Source organism: Phocoena sinus, chromosome 12 (genome assembly GCF_008692025.1).
Source record: "Phocoena sinus isolate mPhoSin1 chromosome 12, mPhoSin1.pri, whole genome shotgun sequence".
Lineage (NCBI taxonomy): Eukaryota > Metazoa > Chordata > Mammalia > Artiodactyla > Phocoenidae > Phocoena > Phocoena sinus.
In genome coordinates, this window is record NC_045774.1 from 73,820,343 (window position 1) to 73,846,978 (window position 26,636).

General features: G+C 36.1%; 1 protein-coding gene across 7 annotated transcripts in view; it reads left to right on the plus strand.

Annotated features, from left to right (window-relative positions):
• The window catches only part of IBTK (inhibitor of Bruton tyrosine kinase), a 92,278-nt gene that overhangs the window by 36,842 nt on the left and 28,800 nt on the right, over positions 1-26,636 (plus strand). For 5 of the 7 annotated variants that reach the window (XM_032651044.1, XM_032651048.1, XM_032651045.1 and 2 more), the window contains 6 exons: positions 6,773-6,874; positions 8,990-9,107; positions 12,264-12,324; positions 19,429-19,550; positions 21,526-21,638; positions 25,378-25,526. In XM_032651044.1, the coding sequence (XP_032506935.1) occupies positions 6,773-6,874; positions 8,990-9,107; positions 12,264-12,324; positions 19,429-19,550; positions 21,526-21,638; positions 25,378-25,526 (665 nt within the window). The remainder of the gene's footprint in view (positions 1-6,772; positions 6,875-8,989; positions 9,108-12,263; positions 12,325-19,428; positions 19,551-21,525; positions 21,639-25,377; positions 25,527-26,636) is intronic. The other 2 variants (XM_032651046.1, XM_032651047.1) reach the window with 1 other exon arrangement.

The window sequence follows — 26,636 nt, forward strand, 5'->3', positions numbered from 1 at the left end:
TTTGTTGACTGCTTTGCTGTGCTTTTGGTTTCATGTAATACCACTTGTTTATTTTTGCTTTTGTTTCATGTGGTTTGGTGTCACATCTAAAAAATCATTGCTAAGACCAATGTTTGGGAGCTTTTCCCCTTTTTTCTTCTAGGAGTTTTATAGTTTCAGGTCTTAGATTCAAATCTTTAATCCACTTTGAGTTGATTTTTGTGTTATGGTGTAAGATGTGGGTCCAGTTTCATTGTTTTGCATGTGGATATTAAGTTTTTCTAATACCCTTTATTGAAGTGACTGTCCTTTCCCCATTTTGTATTCTTGACACCCTTGTCAAAGATTAATTGGCTATATATATGAGGGTTTATTTCTGGGCTCTGTATTCTGTCTCATTGGTCTACATGTCTATTTTTATGGCAGTACGTTACACTGTTGATTACTGTAGCTTTGTAATAGGATTTGGAAATCAGGAAATGTGATGCCCCCAGCTTTGTTGTACTTTTTCAGTAGTGCTTTGGCTATTTACGGTCTTTTATGGTTCCGTATGAATTTTAGGATTACTTTTGCTACTTCTGTGAAAGATGCCATTGGAATTTTTACAGGATTTCATTGAATATGTAGATTGCTTTGGGTAGAATGGGCATTTTAACAATATCAATTCTTCCAGTCCATGAACATGGGATATCTTTTCATTTATTTGTACCTTCTTTAATTTCTTGTCTCAGTGTTTCATAGCTTTTGGTGTGTAGATCTTTCACCTCCTTGGTTCAGTTTATTCCTGAGTCTTTTATTCTTTGTGATGGGATTGTGCACGGGATTGTTTCCTTAATTTCTCTTTCTGTTAGCTCATTGTTAGCATATAGAAATGCAACAGGTTTTTGTGTATTGATTTTGTACCCTGCAACTTTATTCTTTCTTTATTTTAAAGAGTATTTTGGTGGCGTCTTCAGGGTTTTCTATGTATACTGTCATGTCATCTGCAAACAATGACAGTTTACTTCTTCTTATTCAATTTGGGTTCCTTCTATTTCTTGTCTCATTGCTGTGGCTAGGACTTCCAGTACTGTGTTGAATAAACATGGCGAGGGTGTGCATCCTTGTCTTCTTCCTGATCTTAGGTGAAAGCTTTCAGGTTTTTACTGTTGAATATGATGTTAGCTTTCGGCTTGTCATATATGGCCTTTATTGTGTTGAGGTACATTCCTTATATACCTAATTTCTTAAGAGTTTTTATTATGAATGTATGTTGAATTTTGTCATATTCATTTTTTGCAGCTATTGAGATGATCATATGATTTTTAGCCTATGTTCTGTTAACGTGGTGTATCGTGTTTATTGATTTGTACATGTTGAACTATCCTTGCATCACAGTTGTAAATCCCACTCGATCATTGTGTATGATCCTTTTAATATGTTATTTAATTTGGTTTACTGGTATTTTATTGAGGATATTTATATGTATGTTAATCAGGGATATTCTGTAATTTTCTTTTATTGTAGCGAACTTGTCTGCCTTTGGTATCAGGATAATGCTGGCCTCATAAAATGTGTTTGGAAGTTTTCCCTCCTATTCAATTTTTGGGATGAGTTTAAGAAGGATTGAGGTTAATGTTTCTTTAAATATTTGGTAGAATTCACCTGTGAAGCTTTCTAGTTTTGGGCTTTACTTATTTTGGAGACTTCTAATTATTGATTCAATCTGCTTACTGTGTTACTGGTCTATTCACATTTTCTATCTCTTCATGATTCAGTTTTGGTATGTTTCTAGGAACTGACCCATTTCTTCTAGATTATCCAGTTCATTAGCATATAGTTCATAGTAGTCTCTTATGATCGTTTGTATTTCTGCGATATCACTGGTAATGTTTCCTCTTTCATTTACAATTATTTATTTGAGTCTTCTTTTTCCTTAGTCTACTTAAGGGTGTGTTAATTTTGTTTATCTTTTCAAGTAACCAACTCTTAGTTTAATTGGTCCTTTCTATTGTTTTACTAGTGTCTGGTTCATTGATTCCTGCTCTATATTATTTCCTTTCTTCTCCTAACTTTGGGCTCTGTTTTTCTTTTTATAGTTCTTTGTTGTGTAAAAACCTTAAGGTTGTTCTTTTGCGATCTTTCTTTTTAAGGCATTTATCAGTATAAACGTGTTTCTTAGAACTTCTTTTGTTTAATCCTATAAGTTTTGATACGTTGTGTTTCCCATTTTCCTTTGTCTCAAGATATTTTTTTGCTTTCTCTTTGATTTCTTCTTTGACATATTGGTTGTTCAGGACTGTATTGTTTAATTTCTACATATTTGTGAATTTTCCAGTTTTCCTCCTGTTTTTCTGATTTTATACCATTGTGGTTGGTAGAGAAGATACTTGGTGTGATTTCAGTCTTCTTAAATTGTTAAAGACTTGTTTTGTGGCCTCACATATCGTCTGTTTTGTAGAATGTTTTACGTACACTTGAGAAGAATGTGTATTTTGCTGTTGTTGGATGGAATGTTCTCTATATGCCTGTTAGGGCCATTTGGCGTATATTGTTGGACAGGTCTGCTGTTTCCTTATTGATTTTCTGTGTGGATTATCTATTCCTATTGAATATGGAGTATTGAAGTCCTCTATTGTTTTACTGATGTCTATTTCTGCCTTCAGCTCTTTTACTGTTTGCTTTATATATTTAGGTGCTTCAACTGTATGCCTGTAACAATGGTTATATCTTATTGATGTATTGACCCCTTTGTCATTATATACTGACCTCTTTGTCTCATGTGACTGTTTTTGACTTAAAGCCTATTTTGTGTGATACAAGTATGCCCCCCCCCCGTTACCATTTGCATTGAGTATATGTTTTCATCCTGTCACTTTCAGCCTATGTGTGTCCTTAAAGGTAAAATAATTTTCTCGTAGGCAGCATATAGTTGTACCTTGTTTTTTAATCTATTCAACTACTTTGCTTTTGATTGGAGAATTTAATCTATTTACATTTAAAGTAATTATTGGTAGGTAAGGATGTACTTCTGGAATTTTGTCAGTTGTCTTCTGACTGTTTTGCAGTTTCTTTGTTCCCTTTTTCCTCCTGTGTGTGCTGTCTTCCTTTGTAATTTAATGATTTTTTGGTAGCAGTATGCTTTGGTTCCTTTCTCATTTTTGTGTTTCTACTGTAGGTTTTTGCTTTGTGATTACCATGAGGCTTACGTGTAATAATATTTTATAATTACAACAGTCTGTTTTAAACTAACCACAACTTTTTTTCTTTTTCTTTTTTTTTGAATTGATGTTTGGTTGATTTACAATATTAGTTTCAGATGTATAGCATAGTGACTGAATATTTTTATTGATTATACTCCACTTAAAGTTGTTACAAAATAATGTCTGTATTTCTGTGTGCTGTACACTACATATATCCTTGTTGCTTATTTATTTTATAAATAGTAGTTTCTAACTCTTAATCCCATAAACCTATCTTGCCCCTTCCCCCTCCCCTCTCTCCACTGGTAACAACTGCTTTTGCTCTCTGTATCTGTGCATCTGTTTTTGTTTTGTTATATACATCTGTGTTATTTTTTTTAGATTCCAGGATTCCACATATAATTAATAACATGAAGTATTTATCTCTCTCTGACTTATTTTATTAAGCACAATACTCTCTAGGTCCATTGATGCAAATGGCAGAATTTCATTCATTTTTTGTGGCTGAGTAATATTCCACTGTATGTGAGATACACACACACACACACACACACCACACATCTTTATCCATTTGTGTATTGATGGATACTGGGGTTGCTCCCTATCTTGGTTGTTATTCACAGCTGAACTTTGATTCCATACAAATCCTCTTCACTTTTAGTTTTCTTCTCCTGTGCATTATTTCTTCAGATATTCTTTATGTCTGTTCTTTTTTCCTTCTGGGACTCCCATAAGTATCTATCTAGGCTGGATAGTGTTCCATAGGTCTCTTATACTCAGTGTATTTTTTATTCATTCTTGTTTTTCTTTCTGTTCCTCTGATTGGATAATCTCAATTGATGTACAGTTTCTGTCCTCGTTGATAGTCTTAATTTCATGAGATATTATTCTTATACTTTTTTAGATTTTTAGGCATGATTTTCTTAGTTCTTTGAGCATAATCAAAATAATTGATTTAAAGTCTGTAATATGTAATGGCTCAGCATCTTAGCATTCTCAGGGACAGATTCTCTTGGCCGCTTTTTTTCTGTATATAGACCATATATTTACATCCCTCTTTTCATTTTTTATAATTTTCTGTTGAGAACTGGACATATCTAAATAATATCATGTAGCAACTCTTGAACTCAGATTTCCCTCCTTCCCCAGGGATTGTTGTGTTTGCTGTTTGTTTAGTGACTTATTGGAACTAATTCTGTAAAATTGGTATTCTTTGTCATATATGACCATTGAGGTCTCTGCTTGGTCAGCTTAGTGGTCAGCTACTAATCAGACAATTTTCCTTAAATGCCTAAGCCAGTAAATCTCCCAGCCTGTGCCTAGGGGCTCTTTGTGTGTATGGCGGCCTGGCTTCAATTCTTAGCTGGGCAGTTTAGAACTGTGCCTTAGATTCATTTCCTGCTTTTGCAGTCTCAAGGTCAGCCAGAAGTAAGAGTTTTGGGCCTTAAATTTTTTCTGGGCATGTGCACAGCCCTCGACATATGTATGACCTTCTAGATTCATAGGAATATGTTAAAACTTTTCAAAACCCCTTATGGACACAGCTCACACTGCCATAACAGAATAACAGAGACTGAAATTTATTGTTCACAGTTCTGGAGGCTAACGTCTCAGGTCAAGGTCCAGCAGGGTTGGTTTCTGGTGAGGATTCTCTTCCTGGCTTGTACATGGCTGCCTTCTTGTTATGTCCTTACTTGACCTTTCCTCAGTGCTTGTGTGTGAGTGTGAGTGGAGAAAGAGAGTGAGAGAGTATACACACACACACACACACACACACACACACACACACACACACACACACACACACGAAGGGGATTAGTGGGGGGAGATGATGGGTCTGTGATGTCTCTTCTTAGAAAGACACTAATCCTGTCAGATCAGGGCCCTACCTTATGACTGCATTTAACCTTAATTAGTTCCTTAGAGGCCCTGTCTCCAGATACAACCACACTGGAAATTATACCTTCAACATGCGAATTTTCAGGGGACATAATCATTCAGTCACAACAATATCTCTTTCCCTAGCTATTCTTTTTAAGTTTTTTTAACCTGCTTCTTGTTTGCTCTATCCCTTATTTATTGTCTTGGGCAGCTTCAATGTTAAGTAATTGCTACTTGTTTTGAATAAATGCCCTCTTCTGAGGCTGTTCACACTGGACAAGCTTTAAGGTCAAATAAACCCCTGCTAGCTGGGTTTCCAGGAAACTGCCAGACAGGTCAAATAATGACAGTTTCTTGATAATGTTGCTCCACAACTGTTCTGTCTCCTCCAGTGGATGTAGCTTCTCGTACCTGCCTGTGATTGAAGGATTGATGGTTTTCAAGACTACTGAGGAGGAGAGATGAGGAGAGGAGAGGAGGATCTAAGCAGGAGCAGCTAGTGTCCCAAAGCTTACTATTCTTAAGATTCCGCCAAGTGTTTTGAGTCAGTGCTCCCTAGATTATTGCAAGCCTTTGGCTAATTTCTAGAATTCTGAAAAAGTTGAATTTTGATAATTTTTTGTAATATTCTCATTGCTTTTGTGGAGAAGAATTTTTGAAGTAGTTCTTAGTCTGCCATTTGCAGTGACTTCACCTCTCCCTCATCTTTTAAAATGTTTTTTCTACTTTCATTTTTTTCTTTTTTTTTTTTAATGCATATATTTCATCTTCATTTTGAGGGCTTTTTGCTTTTTATTTATTTATGCTGGGCCTTAGCTGCAGCACGCAGGATCTTTTAGTTGTTGGCATGTGGACTTCTTAGTTGTGGCATACAGACTTCTCAGTTGCGGTGTGTGGACTTTTAGTTGTGGCGTGTGAACTCTCAGTTGTGGCATGCATGTGGGATCTAGTTCCCCCACTGGGGATTGAACCTGGGCCCCCTGCACTGGGAGCACAGAGTCTTACCCACTGGACCACCAGGAAAGTCCCTCAGTTTTTCTTTTTAAGCATTTTTTTTCTTCCTATGGTGGTGGTATTGTTTTTGTTTTTCCCTATTTATATTACTATTCTGGCAGTGATTCTAGCATTGCTTAAGGTCATTAATAGTGCACTGGATCAAGTTTATGTTAAATTAAGGAACTTCTATAATTTTTTTTTAAAAGTACTCTTAGGTGACCAATTTTGTTTTAAATAAGGAAGCCTAAGAGCATTATTCACCTCTCCCTTCGTCCTTCCCTGCCCCCTCTACCCCCCCGTATGTATATATATGTTTTAACATATGTGTATCTATTTAACATATACCTGTATATTACCTTTAAGGATGAGATTTGACTTTCCCCTCTATTAATTTGAGAAATGTTTGTCCAACAGCAATGGGAGATTTTAAACAAGTCAGGCATTCTAGTGGTTCTTTAGACTAAAAAAGATCTACTCAAGTTGCCCATTTTATGGTCCTAGTGTGAACCAGGGCATTTTGGGTGTGTTTTATTTTACAGCTTTCTACTGAAAAGACAGAACTATTTTGATGTTATTACTGTTTATCATACTTGCCATTTCAGCATTTAGAAAATAATCATCATAATTATCTCGTTTGTAGTGTCTTAATTACTTGAACTTTTTCCCCTTAGGTATAATGTTTACAAAGTAATAATAAAGAGTGACGCTTCTTTTTCTTTTCTTTTTTTTTTTAGAATCTCAAAATTTGGATTTTGTTTGTAGTGTTCTTGTGGTGGCTGATCAGCTTCTCATATCTCGATTGAAAGAGATTTGTGAAGTGGCATTAAGTGAAAAACGTGAGTTTTTGAATTGGAATCTTAGTGTGTTTTCAGGTTGATCCAGGATTTACTGTATTTTATTGACTTTCTGATGTAGTTTATGATAAAATGCATGTTTTTGTATCATTAAAAATTCAAGACATTTAAACTATTTCGTGTCATCATTTGTAAGCACATCCTTATTTTAGAGATGTTAATATGTGAAAACATGAACATCTTAGAATTGAAATACGTTAATTTTTTGGAAATGCCATAAAAGCTTGAATAATAAGGATGGCATGAAACTTATTTTGGAATCTGAAAGATGAGAGTTTGAAAGCAGAAATTTTTTACCCTTGCCCTGGTCTGTAAGTCTACACTTAGCTACCCTGCTATTTGCTGGAATTTTTATGTAACCATCCCATTAATATATTTATCAAAAACTTCTCTTTTCTCTCAAACTCTTTATTTTTCTCTCTCTGTTCATTTCTGTTAATTGCATGGCTGTCATCCTAACACTCAACTTTGGAACCCAAAGTTATTTTTTGTTATTTTGTTTTTATACCCAAATTGTAGCTGTCAAAATTGATTAATGTTAACTGTGTTGATCACATTTCCCCTACCTTTTTTTTTTTTTTTTTGCGGTACATGGGCTTCTCGCTGTTGTGGCCTCTCCCGTTGTGGAGCACAGGCTCCAGACATGCATGCTCAGCGGCCATGGCTCACGGGCCCAGCTGCTCTGTGGCATGTGGGATCTTCCCGGACCCGGGCACGAACCCATGTCCCCTGCATCGGCAGGCGGACTCTCAACCACTGCGCCACCAGGGAAGCCCTCCACTACCTTTTTATTCTCACTGTCACTATACTAGTTGAGATCACTGTTATCCCTCCCTCCTGTGTAGTGTCATAGTAGTCTTTTAAGTCCTGTTTCTCTTTTCTAACTTCTTTAATCTTTCTGTAGGAAGGAGTTAATGTCTTCCCTTGTTCATATATTTTTAATCGCTTACTCTGGGATAAAGGTTAAATTTCCTCACCCTGATATAAAAGTTTCTTGGCTTTCTATTCTTATCTTTGTTCTTTTTCTTTGCCTCTTCAGGAAGTGTGAAGGGATTTCCTGTCAAATTTTTCTAATTTGTACTTCTAATAGTTTGTCTTAGCTCTAGAGTCTTATTTACTCACTTTTGTTGAGCTCTGTGGAGTATCTTCTCCTTGAACAACTCTAAAGTTTTTGTATGATGCAGTTTTATTTCTGTGAAATGGGAGAATTTGGGTTCATCATTAGCTGAAACTTTAGGTTAGTCAAGAGTGAGGCAGCGATCATTATTGTCTGCATATAACTTTTGACTGAGTTATAAGGGAGAAAGAACAAAGAAGTGGAGGAAGCCAGGTGTAGAAAATAGTTGTGTTCCTCTGTTGGCTGGGACTCAGAGTAAGTAAGAAAAAAAATGGAGGGGTTTGGGAAGCCAAAGTTACATGCTAGGTAAATAGAATATTCTGGGACAGTCTCTAGCAAAACACACTTCATATATAAAGTTAACAAGGATTGTAACAAAATCTAGCATGTTTTGTACAGTATGCCAGATTCTGCACTGGCATGAACTATAATATGGTAAGATTTAAATGTACTTATTTTCTAAATATATAGTATTTGTATGTGTTTATATATGTAAATATACCCATGTAAAGTCTGATAGATGACTCAACATATTTTGTAGAATGATTTCAGCAGTTTCTCCTACTCCTAAGTATACTTTGTTAGTTTTATAGGAGAATGACTATTCTGTGCTATATAAATGAAAAAGAGTGTTGTTTATCCGTGAAAGTTAAAAATATTCTGAAAAGGTTAGGTAGAAGGTTGTCAATTCTTATATGTTTGCTTTTAGATGACACTGTAATGCACCTTCTGTATTTTCTTTTGCTTAAAATTTTACGTGTGCTTATACTTCCTCTGAACAAGTCATTTAAAATTACTTTGGCATATTGGGATGGAAAATGAGTTGTATATTTGCCCTAGTATAACTTATTTTTGGCAAGACACTACTTTCAATTTTCCTTCTTCTAAATGTTCAAACCTGACAACTTGAGAAATAAGTATATTTCATTTGCTGTAGTAACATGCCTTTCATCTCATTTCGCATATTTTTTCCTTTGTAGTTACCCTTAAGAATGCTGCTATGCTACTGGAATTCGCAGCAATGTATAATGCTGAACAGTTGAAACTATCTTGTTTACAATTTATAGGACTGAATATGGCAGCTTTACTTGAAGCAAGGTAGGTTAGATATATACAGACTGTTGCAAAAGCACTTATTTATATATAATAACAAATAGTAATTTAAAAGTGAATAACGATAAATCCCAGCTTTGTAGAAAAAGTGAAAATGTAAGGGGATTTAATCATTCCATCAGTATTTGGATGCTTAATATATACCAGCCATTGCTAAGATACTACCGGGAACAAATAAAGACAATATCCTTGCCCTCAGTGGTGCTTACATGCTGGTTGGAAGGTTGTGGGACAATATTATCACAAGTATATTTGTATATGTTTTCATATCTCTTTGCTTGTTTAGGCTAATTTGTAACTATGTAGTTTTTACCTTGGCTTTTAGAAACTATCTGTAATAGTAATTAAGCCAGCACTTAATTACTTCACATATATGCATGCATACAGTTTGTTACTGGTTGATTTCTGTTTTCTCTTTGTATTTATTCCCTTTTAAGATATTTCCTATACTACATATTGATTCTTTGGTCAAACTTAGGCTGCAGCAGATGGCCTGAAAAAATTTAGTTGGTCTAGTTTATGGCAAACTGATTTGTGTGTTGAAGCTTTCATGGTAATGAAATTTTTCTTATGAAAAATGACACACTTTACATGAAAAAAATCAGCTAAGTATATGTATTCTGTTTTATAAGCTAATATTTCATGCTATATTGATGTTTACCTGGATGGAAAGAATTTGATAAATGCTAATGATTTAGGAGTCACAGACATTTTAGAATTAGAGGAATCTTGGGAAATTTAATCCCATTGTTTTCAACTATTTTAGCAGTGGAATTTTTTTTTTTTTTTTTGCGGTACGTGGGCCTCTCACTGTTGTGGCCTCTCCCGTTGTGGAGCACCGGCTCCGGACGCGCAGGCTTAGCGGCCATGGCTTACGGGCCTAGCCGCTTTGCGGCATGTGGGATCTTCCCGGACCGGGGCACGAACCTGTGTCCCCTGCATTGGCAGGCGGACTCTCAACCGCAGTGGAATTTTTTTAATGAAATAAATGTTACAGATTTATTTTTTAGCATAAGGTCACAATTTTACTATATTTACTCACTGTAAAGTCAGTGATGAGAAAAGTAAGTCTTTTTGGTCAGCACGGGAATTTCAGATTAGATTTCTTGGTGTCAGTTGCATTTTTAAAGTCGGTGTCTAGTGTAATGCTGTATTTTGTTTTAATTGTAATAATAGCTAACACTGCCATAATAATAGCTATTAATAGTAATAACTAATAATAGTACTATAATAAGTTACATAGTAATAATGATAATGGTATGTGCCAGGTGGCATTCTAAAAGTGTTGTATAGATTCACTTAATTTTCATGAAAACCTTACGAAGTAGATTCTGTTTATATCCTCACATGAGGATGAGAAAACCCGTGAAACTTTTTGGCAAATAATCAAGAAAACCTTGATCCATATAATTAATTATAAATGGTAACAGTTTTTTGATAACTCACCTTTCAAAGTCAGGATGATGCTTAATGAAACTAATTCAAAAACATGTTTGAAATAAAAGTTTTCTACCATTTTTAAAAGGTGAATCACTAACAGATTCCTTAATTGCCATTTAGGGTTCAATTTAGAGAAAATTCTTTTGGCTATTTAATGCTTTGTTATTTTGTGGAAAATGCTTTCCAAATGCAAATTAATATTATGGGATATTAGACAGTGTCATTTTAAAATGCCTCTGGTATTTCATTGTCAGAACCTGGCAGAGGTTTCAGAATACATTTTTTTTTTTGCTGACATTACATTAGTCATTCTAATCATAGCAATTTTTTCCCCTTGCATTGCCAAATTAACTCATTTAATTTGTCAGAAAAGAATCAACCACAGTGTGAAACAAGCCAAATCAATCTAAAATACGATATTGGAGGATGATGTGTCACATTACTATCGTTCCATTATTATGCTGTGACAAGTTTGTCAGCTGAACTATTAAGGGAGGCACATGTGCTGCGGTGAATAATTTTACATGAGTAGGCATTATAGCTTGCATTAAAGCAAAGATTTGTGTAAATGTAACCATTCCTAGTCAAATATGTGTTTGCCAGAAGTGTAAATAAATACGCACAGAGATGTTAAGAAAACAGCTGCGTCAAAATTGACGGAGCATTACAAGTTAATTGTCTTCAAAATGTTAAAAAACTAGTATGGTACAGATTTGAATATGGTTGCTTTGTATTAGTTTTAAAAATAGTTTGAAGTACATTTTAGAATGTAAACTTTGATTTAAATTTTACTGATGCCTCAAAGTACCTCTTTGGAACCTGAGAGTTCCTTAAAATCTCCTTTGACTGCAATTGAACTAGTCCAAATGTTTTATTTTTTTAATTTTTAAATTTATTTTTATTTTGGGCTGCGTTGGGTCTTTGTTGCTGTGTGCAGGCTTTCTCTAGTTGCGGTGAGCAGGGGCTACTCCTCGTTGCAGTGTGCGGGCTTCTCATTGCAGAGCATGGGCTCTAGGCTTGTGGGCTTCAGTAGTTGTGGCTTGTGGGCTCAGAAGTTGCAGCACGTGGGCCCTAGACTGTGCGGGCTTCAGTAGTTGTGGCTCGCGGGCTCTAGACCGCAGGCTCAGTAGTTGTGGCGCACAGGCTTAGTTGCTCCATGGCATGTGGGGTCTTCCCAGATCAGGGATCGAACCTGTGTCCCCTGCATTGGCAGGCGGATTCTTTACCACTGCGCCACCAGGGAAGTCCCCAAATGTCATTTTACATATGAAGATATTAAGGACTAGGGAGGGAAAGTGAGTTGCTCAAGGTCATGCAGGTAATTGGGAGCAGTGATAATTCTAGATAGAATTCAGGTACCTGATAGGCCATTGTTCTGTCAATATAGTACTCCTTCTGTAGTAAAGATTATATTTGTGGAAAATGAAAGTTGAATACTTGCTATTATGATAGAAAATATTTTTCTATCACTTATTTGTAAGAGTTGCTTGAGTTTTATTCAGTAAGTTTGTCTAATATGTTTGCTGTTTATATGAAATATATAACTATACATACTTCCAAAAAGAATTTGTTGCAGCTGGCATAGTAATTCTTTAAAAAAATATTCCTTACTCAACAATATAAAATGTCTCTGCATATTTGAAAGTCTTAATAGGTATTAAACTTGAGTGTTAAGATAGAATTTTATATCTTATTATTTAGGTCTCTTGATGTTTTAAGTGACGGTGTTTTGAAGGATCTTTCTGTGTTTTACCGAAAAATGGTAAGGTTTATGTTTTTGTCAATTATAATATCAACTAAAGCAGTATATTTGGTCAGACTTCTCAACGGAACAATTTCCTAATGAATTCTGATTCATTAGGATCTTTTAAAAATGAGGACATAAGATTTCTTTACAAGCTCTACAGGTAAACGATAATAAAAATTGAAGATATTTAATGATAAAATTAATATCTATTTATATTGCTTTATAAATGAAAGTTATTGAATGCTTTGTGGTCTTTCGTTATTTATTTACTAAAGATCAGGACAGTGTAAAAATATGGATTTTAATGATTTTATTATTTTTATTGAGGTAACATTGATTTATAACACTATGTAAGTTTCATGTGTACATTGTTATATTTCTACTTCTTTCTATACCCTACACCTTGCTCCCCACCAAAAATTTAACTTCCATCTGTCAGCATATAGTTGATCCCCTTTATCTATTTCACTCCCCCACTCCTCTTCTCCCTCTGGTAACTACTACTCTATTCTCTGTATCCACGTGTTTGGGTTTTTTGTTTGTTTAGTTCATTTATTTTGTTTTTGTTTGTTTATTAGTGTTTTATGTTCCATCTGTGAGTGAAATCATACAGTATTTGTCTTTCTCCATCTGACTTACTTCACTTAGCATAACATCCTCATGGTCCATCTATGTTGTTGGAAATGGCAAAAAAGATTTCATCTTTTTTTCATGGCTGAGTAGTATTCCATTGTGTGTGTGTGTGTGTGTGTGTGTGTGTGTGTGTGTGTGTGTGTGTGTGCGCGTGCATTTATATACATACACATATACTACATTTTCTTTATCCATTCATCCCTTGATGGGCACTTAGGTTGTTTCCATATATTGGCTATTGCAAATAATGCTGCAGTGAACATAGGGGAGCATATATCTTTTCAAATAAGTGTTTTTGTATTCTTTGGATGAATACCCAGAAATGGGATAGCTGGGTATCTTATGGTAGTCTATTCTTAATTTTTTTAGGAATCTCCATACTGTCTTCTGTAGTGACTGCACCAATTCACAATCTCACCAACAGTGTATGAGGGTTCTCTTTTCTCCACATCCTCGCCAACACATGGTATTTCTTGTCATTTTGACCCTAGCCATTCTGACAGGTGTACAGTGATAACTATCTCAGTGTGGTTTTGATTTGCATTTCCCTAATAATTAGTGATGCTGAACATCTTTTCATCTGTCTGTTTGCCATCTATATGTCTTCTTTGAAAAATATGTATTCAACTCCTCCGTTTTTTAATCAGGTAATTTTGTTGTTGCTGTTGAGTTGTATGAGTTATTTTAGGGCATATGATTTACAAATATCTCCTCCCATTTGGTAGGTTGTCTTTTTGTTTCATTGATGGTTTCCTTTGCTGTGCAGAAGCTTTTTAGTTTGGTGTAATCCCATTTATTTTTGCTTTTGTTTTCATTGCTGAGGAGGCATATTTTAAAAGATACTGCTATGACTGATATCAAAGAGCATACCACCTGTGTTTTCTTTCAGGAGTTTTATGGTTTCAGGTCTTACACTCAAGCCTTTAATCTACTTTGACTTAATTTTTGTGTATATTGTGAAATAATGGTCTAATTTGCTTTTTGGCATATGGCTGTCCAGTTTTCCCAGCACTATTTATTGAAGAGACTGTCCCTTCTCCATTGTGTATTCTTTGCTCCTTTGTTGTAAATTAATTGTCCATGTATGCAAGTGTTTATTCCTGGGCTTTCAATTCTGTTTAGAGATCTTTGCATCTGTTTTTCTGCCAATACCATGCTGTTTTGACTACTGTGGCTTTGTAATATAGTTTGAAATCAGGAAATATGATACCTCCAGCTTTGTTCTTTTTTCTCAGCATCGCTTTGACTATTCAGGGTCGTTTGTGGTTCCATATAAATTTTAGAATTTTTTGTTCTATTTCTGTGAAAAATGTTTTTGGGATTTTGATAGGGATTGTATTGAATTAGATTGCTTTAGGTAATATGGACATTTTGATAATGTTAAATCTTCTAATCCTTGAGCCTGGCATATCTTTCCATTTATTTGTGTCAGATTTCTGGTAGAATCTTTAGGGGATTTTTATGTATATAAAAATCATGCCATCTGCAGGTAGTGACAGTTTTACGTCTTCTTTTCCAATTTGGATGTCTTTTATTTATTTTTTCTTGACTAATTGCTCTGGCTAACACTTCCAATACTATGTTGAATAAGAGTGGTGAGATTGAGCATCCTTGTCTTATTCCTGATCTTAGAGGGATAGCTTTTACTACTTAACCATTGAGTATGTTAGCTGTGGGTTTGTCACATATCATCCCTTCTACACCATTCTGTTGAGAGTTTTTATCATAAATGGGTGTTGAATGTTGTCAAATGTTTTTTCTGCATCTATTGAGATGATCGCATGATTTTTGTTCATTTTGTGGATGTGTTGTATCATGTTGATCAATTTGAGGATGTTGAACCATCCTTAGATCCCTGGTATAAATCCTACTTGATCATGTTGTATGATCCTTTTGATGTATTTTTTAATTTGTTTTGCTAATATGTTGTTGAGGAATTTTGCAACTGGCAGCCATCAGAGATACTGGCCTGTGATTTTCCTTCTTTGTGTTGTCTTTGTCTGGTTTTGGTATCAGGGTGATATTGGCCTTGTAAAATGAGTTAGGAAGCATTCCCTCCTTTTCAGTTTTTTGGAATAGTTTTAGTATAGTTATTAAATCTTCTTTGAATATTGGTAGAATTCACCTGTGAAGCAGTCTGGTCCTGGACCTGTGTTTTTTGGGAGCTTTTTGATTACTGTTTCAATCTCTGTACTAGTGATTGGTCTATTCAGATTTTCTATTCATGATTCAGCTCTGGAAGGTTGTATGATTCTAAGAATTTGTCCATTTTTTCTAGGTTGTCTAGTTTTTGTATTCTCTTATAATCCTTTATATTTCTGTAAGTATCTATTTTTTTTTTTCTCTTTCATTTTTTATTTTATCAGGGCTTCTCTCTTTTTTTTCTTAGTGAATCTAGCTAATGGCTTGTCAGTTTTGTTTATCTTTTCAAAGAACTGACTCGTAGTTTCGTTTGTCTTTTCGAAAAACCAGTTCTTAGTTTCATTCGTCTTTTCTTCTGTCTTCTCTGATCTTTGTATTTCCTTCTTTCTGCTGACTTCGGGCTTTGTTCTTCTTTTTCTAGTACCTTTAGGTGTAAGTTTTTCTTGTTTCTTGAGGTAAGCCTTTATTGCTACAAACTCTTAATACTGCTTTTGCTGTTTCCCATAGATTTTGGTATATTGTATTTTCATTTCCATTTGTCTTCAGGTAATTTTTTGTTTCTCCTTTGATTTCTTCAGTGACCCAATTGTTGTTCTGTAGCATATTGTTCATCTTTACGTATCTGTCATTTTTCCAGTGTTCTTGTTCTTGATTTCTAGTTTTTCATACCATTGTGATCGGAAAAGATGTTTGATAGAATTTCAGTCTTCTTAAATCTATATTGAGACTTCTTTTGTGTCCCGATTTATGGCCTATCCTTGAGAAGGTTCCATGAGCATTTGAGAAGAATGTGTGTTTTGCTGCACTGTTCTGTTTAAATCTGTTAAATATATCTGATCTAACGTTTCAGTTAAGGCCACTGTTTCCTTGTTGACTTTCTGTCTGGATGATCTATCTGTTGATGTAAGTGGGCTGTTAAATGTCCCCTACAATTATTTTGTTGCTGTCAGTTCCCTCGCTTTGGGTATGTTAGTAATTGTTGTATATATTTTGGTGCTCTTATGTTAGGTACATATACATTAGTCACTTTTATGTCTTCTTGATGAGTTGTCCTCTTTATAATTATATGCTGACCATTTTTTGTCTCTTGTTACCTTTTTGGCTTGAAGTCTAATTTGTCTGGTATAAGGATGGCTACACTTGCTTTCTTTTGGCAGCCATTTGCTTAGAGTATCATCTTCCATCTCTTCACATTTAGCCTGTGTTTGTCTTCAGAGCTGAGGTGTGTCTTCTGGAGCAGCATTTGGTTGAGTCTTGTGTTTTAATGCATCCAGCCACTCTGTCTTTTGATTGATGAATTCAGTCCATTTACATTCAGGGGGATTAGTGATAGATGAGGATGTAGTCCTGAAATTTTGTGTTTTGTTTTTTGGTTGCTTGATACATCTATTGTTTCTTTTTCCTGTGTTTCTGTCTGTTATTTTGGTTTGGAGGTGTTCTGTGGTATTTTTCTTAGTTTCTTCTTTTATTATGTTTCATGTCTCTGTAACAAAGTTTTGTGGTTGCCCTGAGCTTTGTATAAAACAGATAAACAGATAGTCTCACAGATAAAATAGTCTTTTTTCTGCTGATAGTATGTTATCTTCATTTACCTGTATGAATTTTTCCATCCCCTTTTATTTTTTTGTTTTCTCACATTATCCCTTTTTTTTTCCACTTTTTTTTTTAACATCTTTATTGGGGTATATAGTTGCTTTACAATGGTGTGTTAGTTTCTGCTTTATAACAAAGTGAATCAGTTATACATGTACATATGTTCCCATATCTCTTCCCTCTTGTGTCTCCCTCCCTTCCACCCTCCCTATCCCACCCCTCCAGGTGGTCACAAAGCACTGAGCTGATCTCCCTGTGCTATGCGGCTGCTTCCCACTAGCTATCTACCTTACGTTTGGTAGTGTATATATGTCCATGCCTCTCTCTCGTTTTGTCACAGCTCACCCTTCCCCCTCCCCATATCCTCAAGTCTGTTCTCTAGTAGGTCTTGTGTTTTTATTCCTGTCTTACCCCTAAGTTCTTCGTGACATTTTTTTTCTTAAATTCCATATATAAAATGAATCTTTTTTTCCTTTGGTTTTTTTTTTTTTTTTTGCGGTACGCGGGCCTCTCACTGTTGTGGCCTCTCCCGTTGCGGAGCACAGGCTCCGGACGTGCAGGCTCAGCGGCCATGGCTCACGGGCCCAGCCGCTCCGCGGCATGTGAGATATTCCCGGACCGGGGCACGAACCTGTGTCCCCTGCATCGGCAGGCAGATTCTCAACCACTGCGCCACCAGGGAAGCCCTCACATTATCCCTTTTGATGTGAGTTTGCTACCAAACAGAAATAGCTTATAGTTATTTTTCTGCTTTCTTTTTTTCTCCCTTTAACCTTTATGCTCTCATAGAGTTGCAATTTTCTGGTTCTGTTTTATCATCTTGCTCAAAGTTTTGTGTCCCCTTTGTCTTTTTTGTTTCTTTTACAAGTGCTGCTTTCAGCATGTCTTGTTAGGCAGGTCTTGTGTTGACGAACTCCCTCAGCTTCTGTTTGAGAAAGTCTTTATCTCTCCATATTTGAACGATGTCTTTGCTGGATAGAGTATTCTAGGCTGATGGTTTTTATCTTTTAGTATTCTGAGATTGTCATTTCACTCCCTCCTGGCCTGTTGGGTTTCTGCTGAGACATCTGCTGCTAGCCTAGTGGAGGTTCCTTTGTAGGCCACCAGCCTTTTCTTTTTTTTTTCTTTTTTTTAACTCTTTGGCCATGCCACGTGGCTTGCAGGATCTTTGTTCCCCGATCAGGAATCAAACCTGGGCCCTGGCAGTGAAAACACTGAGTCCTAACCACTGAACCACCAGGGAATTCCCAGCTACCATCCTTTTTCTTGGCTGCCTTTAAAAATCTTTGTCATTGACTTTTGACAATTTTAATATTTATTACACATCTTGGAGAAGGTTGTTTTGCATTGAGGTAATTAGGTGTTCTTTTAATTTCATGGACTTGTGTATCCAGTTCCTTTTCTAGCTTTGGGATGTTCTCAGATATTATTTCTTTAAATAAACTCTTTTGCCTTCTCACTCTCTTCTCCTTCTGGGTTACTCATTACCCTAATATTTTTCTTCCTAAATGAGTTGGATAGGTCTTGTGAAATTTCCTCACTTTTTTATATTCTGTTTCTCTTCTACTTGTATCATTTCAAGATACCTACCTTTGAGTTTGCTAATTCTCTCTTCCATATGATCTGCTCTATTTCCGTTTCTTTCTAATTCATTCTTCATCTCATTTGAGTTCTTCAACTCCAGCGTTTGTTTGGTTCTTTTTTAGAGTTTCAGTCTCTTTGGTAAAGTATTTCTTCTGTTCATTAATTTTATTCCTGAGCTCATTAAACCGCCTTTCTGACTTCTTACAGCTTATTGAGTTCTTCATGACAGCTATTTGAATTCTCTATCCGTTAGACTGAAATATTCTGTGACTTAGTTTGGTTTCTGGAGAACTGTTATTTTCTCTTTGTGATCGAGTGTTATTGTGGTTGTATATGGTACTTGAATTAAATTGTTCCTCTGCAGCTGCATCTGAAGTTAATGACAGGTTAGAAGTTAGAGTCTTTTCTTTTGCTTTCCAGTAGGTGGCACTATAACACAGGTCTGTTTTCTCTTACCTGAGCTGGCTCTGATTATATTTGCTAGTTGGCACTTTCCAGCCTCCACCGGCTCTGTAAGAGGTGTGCTTCTGTGCCTTCACTGTTGCTTCTTGTGCCTCCCAGGTCCTTACTGCCTTTCTTCCGCCAGAGCTACTGTCATCATCGGAATGTTGGGCTCTTCCCCAGTCGGTGGGGTTCCTTGAGTTACAGTCTTTGCATGGTGGGAGGAGGATCATGGGGGTGTTGGGAGCCAGGGTTGCACAGGTGCCTGTACTGTATCTGATATTGTATAAGGTTCGTGGGCTTCTGCCACTGTTGATGGTGGGTGATGGCGGCTGGGTTCCAGGGCCCACTTCCACTGCTACCAAGCTACCTGTGGTTGTGAGCACCCCTCCATTCAGGATGCCATAGTTGTAAGTGCACCACCTCACATGCTGGTACTGGGTTCCCTGAAGCTGTGGGCTCAGCTACCATGGTTAGAGGCCCCGGATTTCAGGCACAGACTCCACTCTTTCGTCTGTTCTGCCTCTCTCCTGTATGTGTTCCAGCCTCCCACCTTTAGATGTACAAATGTGTGGAATTCTCTGGTGACCTAGTGTGTTGGGCAGAGGCAGCTTTGTTGAGCTCTGGATGTTTTACTGGTTGTACATTGAAGGGGAGACAGAAAGGTAGCTGATGTCTTTCCTCTACAAATTTTGTATTTAAAAAGTGACATCTTTTTTTCTATAGATTCCAGCAATGGATAGAAGAGTCATTACACCATATCAAGATGGACCAGATATTAGCTACTTGGATGTAGAAGATGGAGATATCTTTTTGAAAGAAGAAATAAATATGGAACAAAATTATTCGTAAGCTCTGTTTTTTTCCCCCCCTTTCTTTTCTCCTTCCCCCATCCCCAATCTTGGACACTGTTGACACTTTTATATTAAGATGGAAAGAAAAACTGAGAAACCTAACATAAAAAATAGGTATTTATGTTCATTTTTAGCCTGATACAATACAAAGTAAATGCATAATTAATATTTGCAGATATAACAAAGTTAAGTATAAACACAAAAGGAATGTAGCCTTCTGGTTAAATATGTTGGGTTGAGTAAGTGCAATTATCTTAACTACCTTTCCAAATCCTGCTGAGATTATAGTAAAGAAACAAAAAAGGCATATTGCGCTAGAGCAGAGAGAACAGGAAACGAGTAAATGGCAGTCAGGAGATGTTAACAGTTTTGGAAGTTGGAAAGTGGTTGCCAAGCAGTAATGACTTAGAAAAAACTAAAACAGAATTCTGGAAAGGCTTAAGAATTACAGGTACTAGGTTTATGAAGACCAGTGTAAGTGGTTGGATTTGGAAAAGAGCATTTTTTTTTTTTTTGAGAATTTTTCAAAGAGCATTGATGTATTCCTGAACCAAGTGATTGATTGCCCCTCCTCCATCTTAGCAGAAGACGAGAGGTTTGCCTTCTGGAGAGGGTGAACCAAGGGGAGTTCATCAGCCATTCTTCTAGATCCCTCTCTGTAGAGAACCCTACTCATTCAAGAGATATGACCCACAGTGACTGGCATTTGGGAGTCCTTCAATAAAACATCCCAGGTTCTACACAGTCTCCCTGTTGACCATTTAATAAGTCCTGCTTAGAATTTCCAGTTGGCATTTTAGGCTAATTTTTCAGGTGGCTATAGAATTACTTTCCTTCTGCTTGGTAAATGACCTGTTAAAATAAAATCTTCGGACGTTCAAGTCATTTACTACATACATGTGTGAGTGTATATATATGTATGAGTATAATTGTAGCTCACTGAAAAGCTGCTCTTGGTTCCAGAAATCTTTTTTAACCTCTTTTTCTAGAGTTTGGTGGTAGCCACTGGAATACTTAAGGTTTATAAATATCTGACTTGGATGGATGACATGTTATTACGTTAAAAATTATAATAAAATGATTAACATTGACATAAATACATTATCCTTAACAAAATAATAGTATTCACAGCTGACCTGTGTTACTGTGGATGAATTATGTAATGAGATCTATAATTTTTAGGTGAAATAAGACTGTTGTAGTCCTTACAGATAATGTTATTTTCTCTTTCCTGATTAATAATAATTCAAGGAATTAAGCAGCCCCTGAAATACTTTAAAAATTATCACCAAATATTTCTAGTTCCAGATCATAGATTATAATAGCTTGCGTGTGAACATGTACAGTATTTTACTTTTCAAAGTATTTTCTTATATACCATCTTGTTTTTAATTTTCACAGAAGTGCTAGGGTTAGAACAAGTGATAGTATCACACTGAAGTTTGGTGGAATTAACTAACGTGCTCTGGGCCACTTAGATAAATGGGACTAGAACATATATATCCTTTTGTGTTTTCTGTTTGACCAAAATGCTGTATTCCATTGCTCAAAATGCATAGTTCTTCTCCTGTTTCATCTGTAACTTAATTTTTTAAAAAAACTTTTAAATTTATTTATTTTTGGCTGCGTTGGGGTCTTTGTTGCTGCATGCGGGCTTTCTCTAGTTGCAGTGAGTGGGGGCTACTCTTCGTTGTGGTGCTCGGGCTTCTCATTGCGGTGGCTTCTCTTGTTGCGGAGCACGGGCTCTAGGCGCGCAGGCTCAGTAGTTGTGGCTCGCGGGCTCTAGAGTGCAGGCTCAGTAGTTGTGGCGCACGGGCTTAGTTGCTCTGTGGCATTTGGGATCTTCCTGGACCAGGGATCGAACCCGTGTCCCATGCATTGGCAGGCGGATTCTTAACCACTGTGCCACAAGGGAAGCCCTGTAACTTTAATTTCTTTTAAATGATTTTTATGTTTGCTTTTTTCCTAGGGAAAGTGTGTTCAAGAAGACAAAAACAAAAGCAAAAAAGAAGCCACGTAAGCGGTCAGATAGTTCTGGAGGTTATAACCTTTCAGATATTATTCAGAGTCCACCATCTACAGGTTAGTGGAAAATATTTTAGGGTATATTTTCTGATCTAATCTTTCTTGTCTCTGTTCCTTATCTAATTCATTTAACATGTATTAAATACTATTATATGCCATCTGCTGGGGCTACAGAAATAGAAAATAGTCCTTGTCTTAGGGAGGCCACAGAAAATGATAATGTATTGTGATAAGTACTCTGATTGACATTTGCTCTGTGATCACAGAAGGGGCACCCAAACTAGTCTGAGAAGATCGGGGCACATCTGTTAGAGTAAAGTGATACCTGAGCTGGATCTTGAAGAGTGAAGAGAATTTAGCCAAGAAAAGGAGGCAGATTGACGTGCTAAGAGAATGGGGCAGTGTGTTTCAAGCCTAGAGGCAGTAGAAAGACTGCACGTTTGTTGTGCGTAGCTAGGCCATATCCGGTAGGTGCAGATAGGAGATAGGTTGGAGAGCGTCAGATTTTGCAGGGTGTTATATGCCAAACTAAGGAATTTGGACTTTAATCTGAAGGCTACGGGTAGCTGTTGATGGATTTTTTAAGGCAGGGTGTGACTGGATAAGGTTTATGTTTTTAGAAAGACCACTCTGTCTAGTGGCATAGAGGGTTAGAGGTGGGCAAAACATGACAGAGATTCTAGGAACACGTGCATTCAGTTTATATATATCAGTGCTTCAAGTGAGATGCCACGTGGGATTCCATTCATGCGTGTTAAGGAGGTTATAATCCAGTAGTAAAATGCAACACGTTTTATACCTAGGCATTATGTGAGCCTGTTTGAAAGTAAGGTTATATAGTTTTTCTAAAATTTTTTTTCCCAGTTTTTAATTTTGAAAATCTTTAAGTTACTAAAAAGGCGAAAGAAAAATACCATGAACATCTGTATACCCATTATCCGGATCTGTTGTTCACCTCTTACCACATTTGCTTTTTCTTGCAGGCTTTGTCTTGCATGCTCTGTTCCCTCATCCTCCAAACATTCTACGCACACACTTTTTTTTTTTAACCTGATCCACTTGGAACTAAGTTGTAGACATGACATTTTCCCCCCAAGGTTAATATGAATCTCCTAAGCATAAGGGAGATACAACCCTTATCCTATACAACCACAATACCATTATCACATTGAAAGACAGTTAACATTAATTCATATTATCTAGTGCTGTAGTCTATGCCCATATTTCCCTAATTGTCCAAACATGTTTTTATAGCCTTTTCTGTTTTAACATGAAGAAAAAAAAAATCTAATGTCGTATCAGGGTTGACATTGCCTTTGCTTATTAATGTCTTTTTAGTCTCTTAAGTAGAACAGCACCGCCACACCTTTCTGTTTTGTTTTGTTTTGTTTTCAGAAGTTGAGGCCAGTGGTATTGTAGACTTTCCCTTGAGGCCAGTGGTATTGTAGACTATCCCACATTCTGGATTCATCTGAATAGATCCAGATTAAATGACCTACATTTTAACAGTTTCTTTAGATAAAAATTTGAAGTGTAACCAAAAAAGAATGGCAGTACAGCATGGCTTTCAGAAATAGGTGGTGTGTCTATAGCCATAAGACAAACTGGTGCAGTTTCTATCAGCAGTGTTTTCACAGTCAATCAGCCTTATACAGGCAACTTTGAAAAGTACAAATGAGGTATTCGACATGTTTGATAAATAACGTGAAGAATAGTCGTTTTAGGTAACACACAAGATATTAAAAAAGAAAGCTGATATACCTAAATTGATTGATGAAGTACTGAAGATAGGTCTATAGGTCTTTCTCATTTGCTGCATCTCCTGATTCCTATTTTAGGACCTTTGTAAAGTTTAAATTCTGTGATTTTGCATCCTCTGTGTTATGTGAATTACCTGTAGTACTTAGAAGGAGGCATAGGTGGATTGATGGCAGGATGAATAAATGGATAGACAGTCGTGGAGCTAGTGATTTTCCAAATACCTAAAAGATTTATGGAAAAAGCAGATATTTGGTTTGTTTTAAAGGATGTTATTGATAGCACATGTGTTAAGAGTCTTAGCATTTCAGAGCCGGAAGAGACCTTAATAATGAATTAATTTACACCCCTTCCTTTAAACTTGAGGAAACAAGCTCAGAAAACTTTGAAGTGATTTCAGGTCGTAGCAGCCAGAGGTAGAATTTATTTTCTTGATTCCTGTTCGGTATTCTTCCTGCTATACTACTCCTTCTGTGGCCAAAGCCAATAATGATTGAAAGGTTAAATTTAACTGGGGGCCAAAGTAACCTATTCTGGGAGAAATTCTGAGTATGAAGCTAATTTCATCAAGGACAGTTGTATGAAGGCTTAACGTTTGTTTGTGTTGGTCCTTAAAGTTGGAAGTCATTCTGTGAAAATATTTTTTTATCAAAGATAATTGTTGGCCACTTTAATCGTCTTCTTTATTAGATTTGTTTCCAGTTGACTTTTGGGAGCATCCCAGTATTAAATATACTCCCTTATATAAAAATTTGCTACTCTTAAAAATATTTAAGACATTGTGGGGGAGAAAAGTTTGAATGTTCTTCCAAATTGTATTTTAGCAATAACAGCAAAAAGGCACATATCTTGTCAGAGTGATTTACTTTTTTTTTTATTTAATTAATTAATTTATTTTTGGCTGCGTTGGGTCTTCATTGCTGCATGCAGGCTTTCTCTAGTTGCGGTGAGCGGGGGCTACTCTTCCTTGAAGTGTGCTGGCTTCTCACTGCGATGGCTTCTCTTGTTGCGGAGCACGGGTTCTAGGCGCCTGGGCTTCAGTAGTTGTGGCTTGCGGGCTCTAGAGCGCAGGCTCAGTAGTTGTGGCGCACGGGCTTAGTTGCTCCGCGGCATGTGGGATCTTCCCAGACCAGGGATTGAACTCGTGTCCCCTGCATTGGCAGGTGGATTCTTAACCAGTGCACCACCAGGGAAGCCCAGGGTGATTTACTTTTAAAGAAAACAACACTTACTGAATTTATGATACATGTTTTATAATGTATTTATTTTGCCACTTCATTTAGATTGTACTGCATTTTAAATATGTGGAAATAAACACATGAACCTAAGCAAAAGTTGTTTTTTTTTTTACTCTGTTTATACTTGAAATGACTGATTTGCTAATGAGTCAGGATACCAGATGTAGCAGGGAGACAGGTATTGAGCTTGACTAAGAGAACAAATGGTATATACATTTCATAACAATTTATGCTTTAGGTGATAAGCTAATTGAAAATAGCTCTCAATTCACAGATATTTTGCAGAAGGGAAAACCCTCAAACAGGCCACAGTAGGCTTCAGCAAAGCCTCTGCTACCTGGCCAGTCTGCTGGCTTAGATGAGTGGCAGAAAGGTTATAATGCTTCTCCCACACAGACTGGGACTAATCCCCCTTTGCATAGGTGCAGAGACAGATGAGAAGGGGAAAGGGGAGGGGTCTAGAGTTTATTAATTTTGTCTTGCTGTCTTTATGGGGAAAAAATGTTCTGAGTCACTTTTTAAATTAGATACCAAATAACTATTTTCCTCAGGTTTATTGCTTAATTGGTGTGTAATTAAAATGAATAAAACTGTTGTTTTAAAATTCTCCATTTCAGTTTTTCACTTCAACTGATTTCTTTCTTCAGTTAGCTTGAATTACAAGACTTTAGTACAGTGACTATAATTTAAATGTTACTAAATCTGGATAAATGGACGCTTTTAGCTCTCCTTGGTTCATTAAATGTAATACATATGTTTATGTATATGTGTTTAAATATGAAAAAATTTTTACCTTTTAGGATTACTAAAGTCTGGTAAGACCAATTCTGTGGAATCTCTTCCAGAACTGTTGACATCAGACTCTGAAGGAAGCTATGCAGGAGTGGGTAGTCCTAGAGATTTACAGTCTCCTGATTTCACAACAGGATTTCATTCAGATAAGATTGAGGTTTGTCTTTATTTATTAATGCACTATTTTTTTCAAATTTTAATCTATAGACAGTTTAGTTTTCCATTATTTTTACTCTAACTTTAAAACACTCTTCTGGCTGGTTTATAAGAAAATACAATTAATGACATAATATATGTAGTGTTAGTTTTCTCAAGTTTGCCTAATATTTCTAGTTTTAAAGATTTTAATTGCAGTCTTGAGCCCTTTATGATGTTGTATTTCTAATCTTTCTGCAATAAAAGTAATGTTGATGTAAAGTATAGCAATACTGTATAGGCATATTGAAATATATATTCATAGCTAAATTACTTGAAATATATTTTGTGAAATGTCAGTTAACACCAGCTAAAAATTGTCAAAGGAAAGTGATTTTGAAAGTAAGCTTAATACCAAAATCTGTTTAGTGTCTTTCTGCCACGGTGTGAACTGGAGCAATGCAGTCTGGAATGGCGTTCTTCTCCTAGTCTAGCATAATTGACACTAAGCTGCTGAATTCCTCGGCTGGTCAATCCTGGGGGAGGCCATGTTTCAGACACCGCTTAACATTTAATTCCATAATTGTTAATCTACAGGGAAGGAGAATGTCAAACTTACCAGATAGAGTAATTTTTTTCTAACCTCTATACATCCACAAAATATATTAGAACATCTAGAAATTTGTGAGACAATAGAAAATTTACCCTTTATTAAGAGTCTTCTAGGCCTCAAGGATTGATATAAAATAAATTTTTATCAAAAAAATTTTTTAATGTAAGGTAGAAGTTTGGGGGAAATTCGTATTACACTTAGGTTGGCCTGGAAGACAGTTGAGGTTTAAAAGAAGGTTGAAGGCATACTGTGAATTTTTGGCAATAGGAGAAGAATCTATCCTGGCAGTGGAAATACCATTTCAATAACTTCCTTGACCTATTGTAATAGCAATAGTTTTAGGATCCCTTTTGAAGTGTCAGTATTATTTGGCTTTAATTTTATTCAGAGTCCTTTAATTATATTCAGAGTGAATTGTATGAAATTTATACCAGACTTTCATTTTGTTTTATTTTAAAGTCATGGATGTTAATTTTAAAGTTACTGCTTCATATCTTATTTGAACAACTTATATTTATT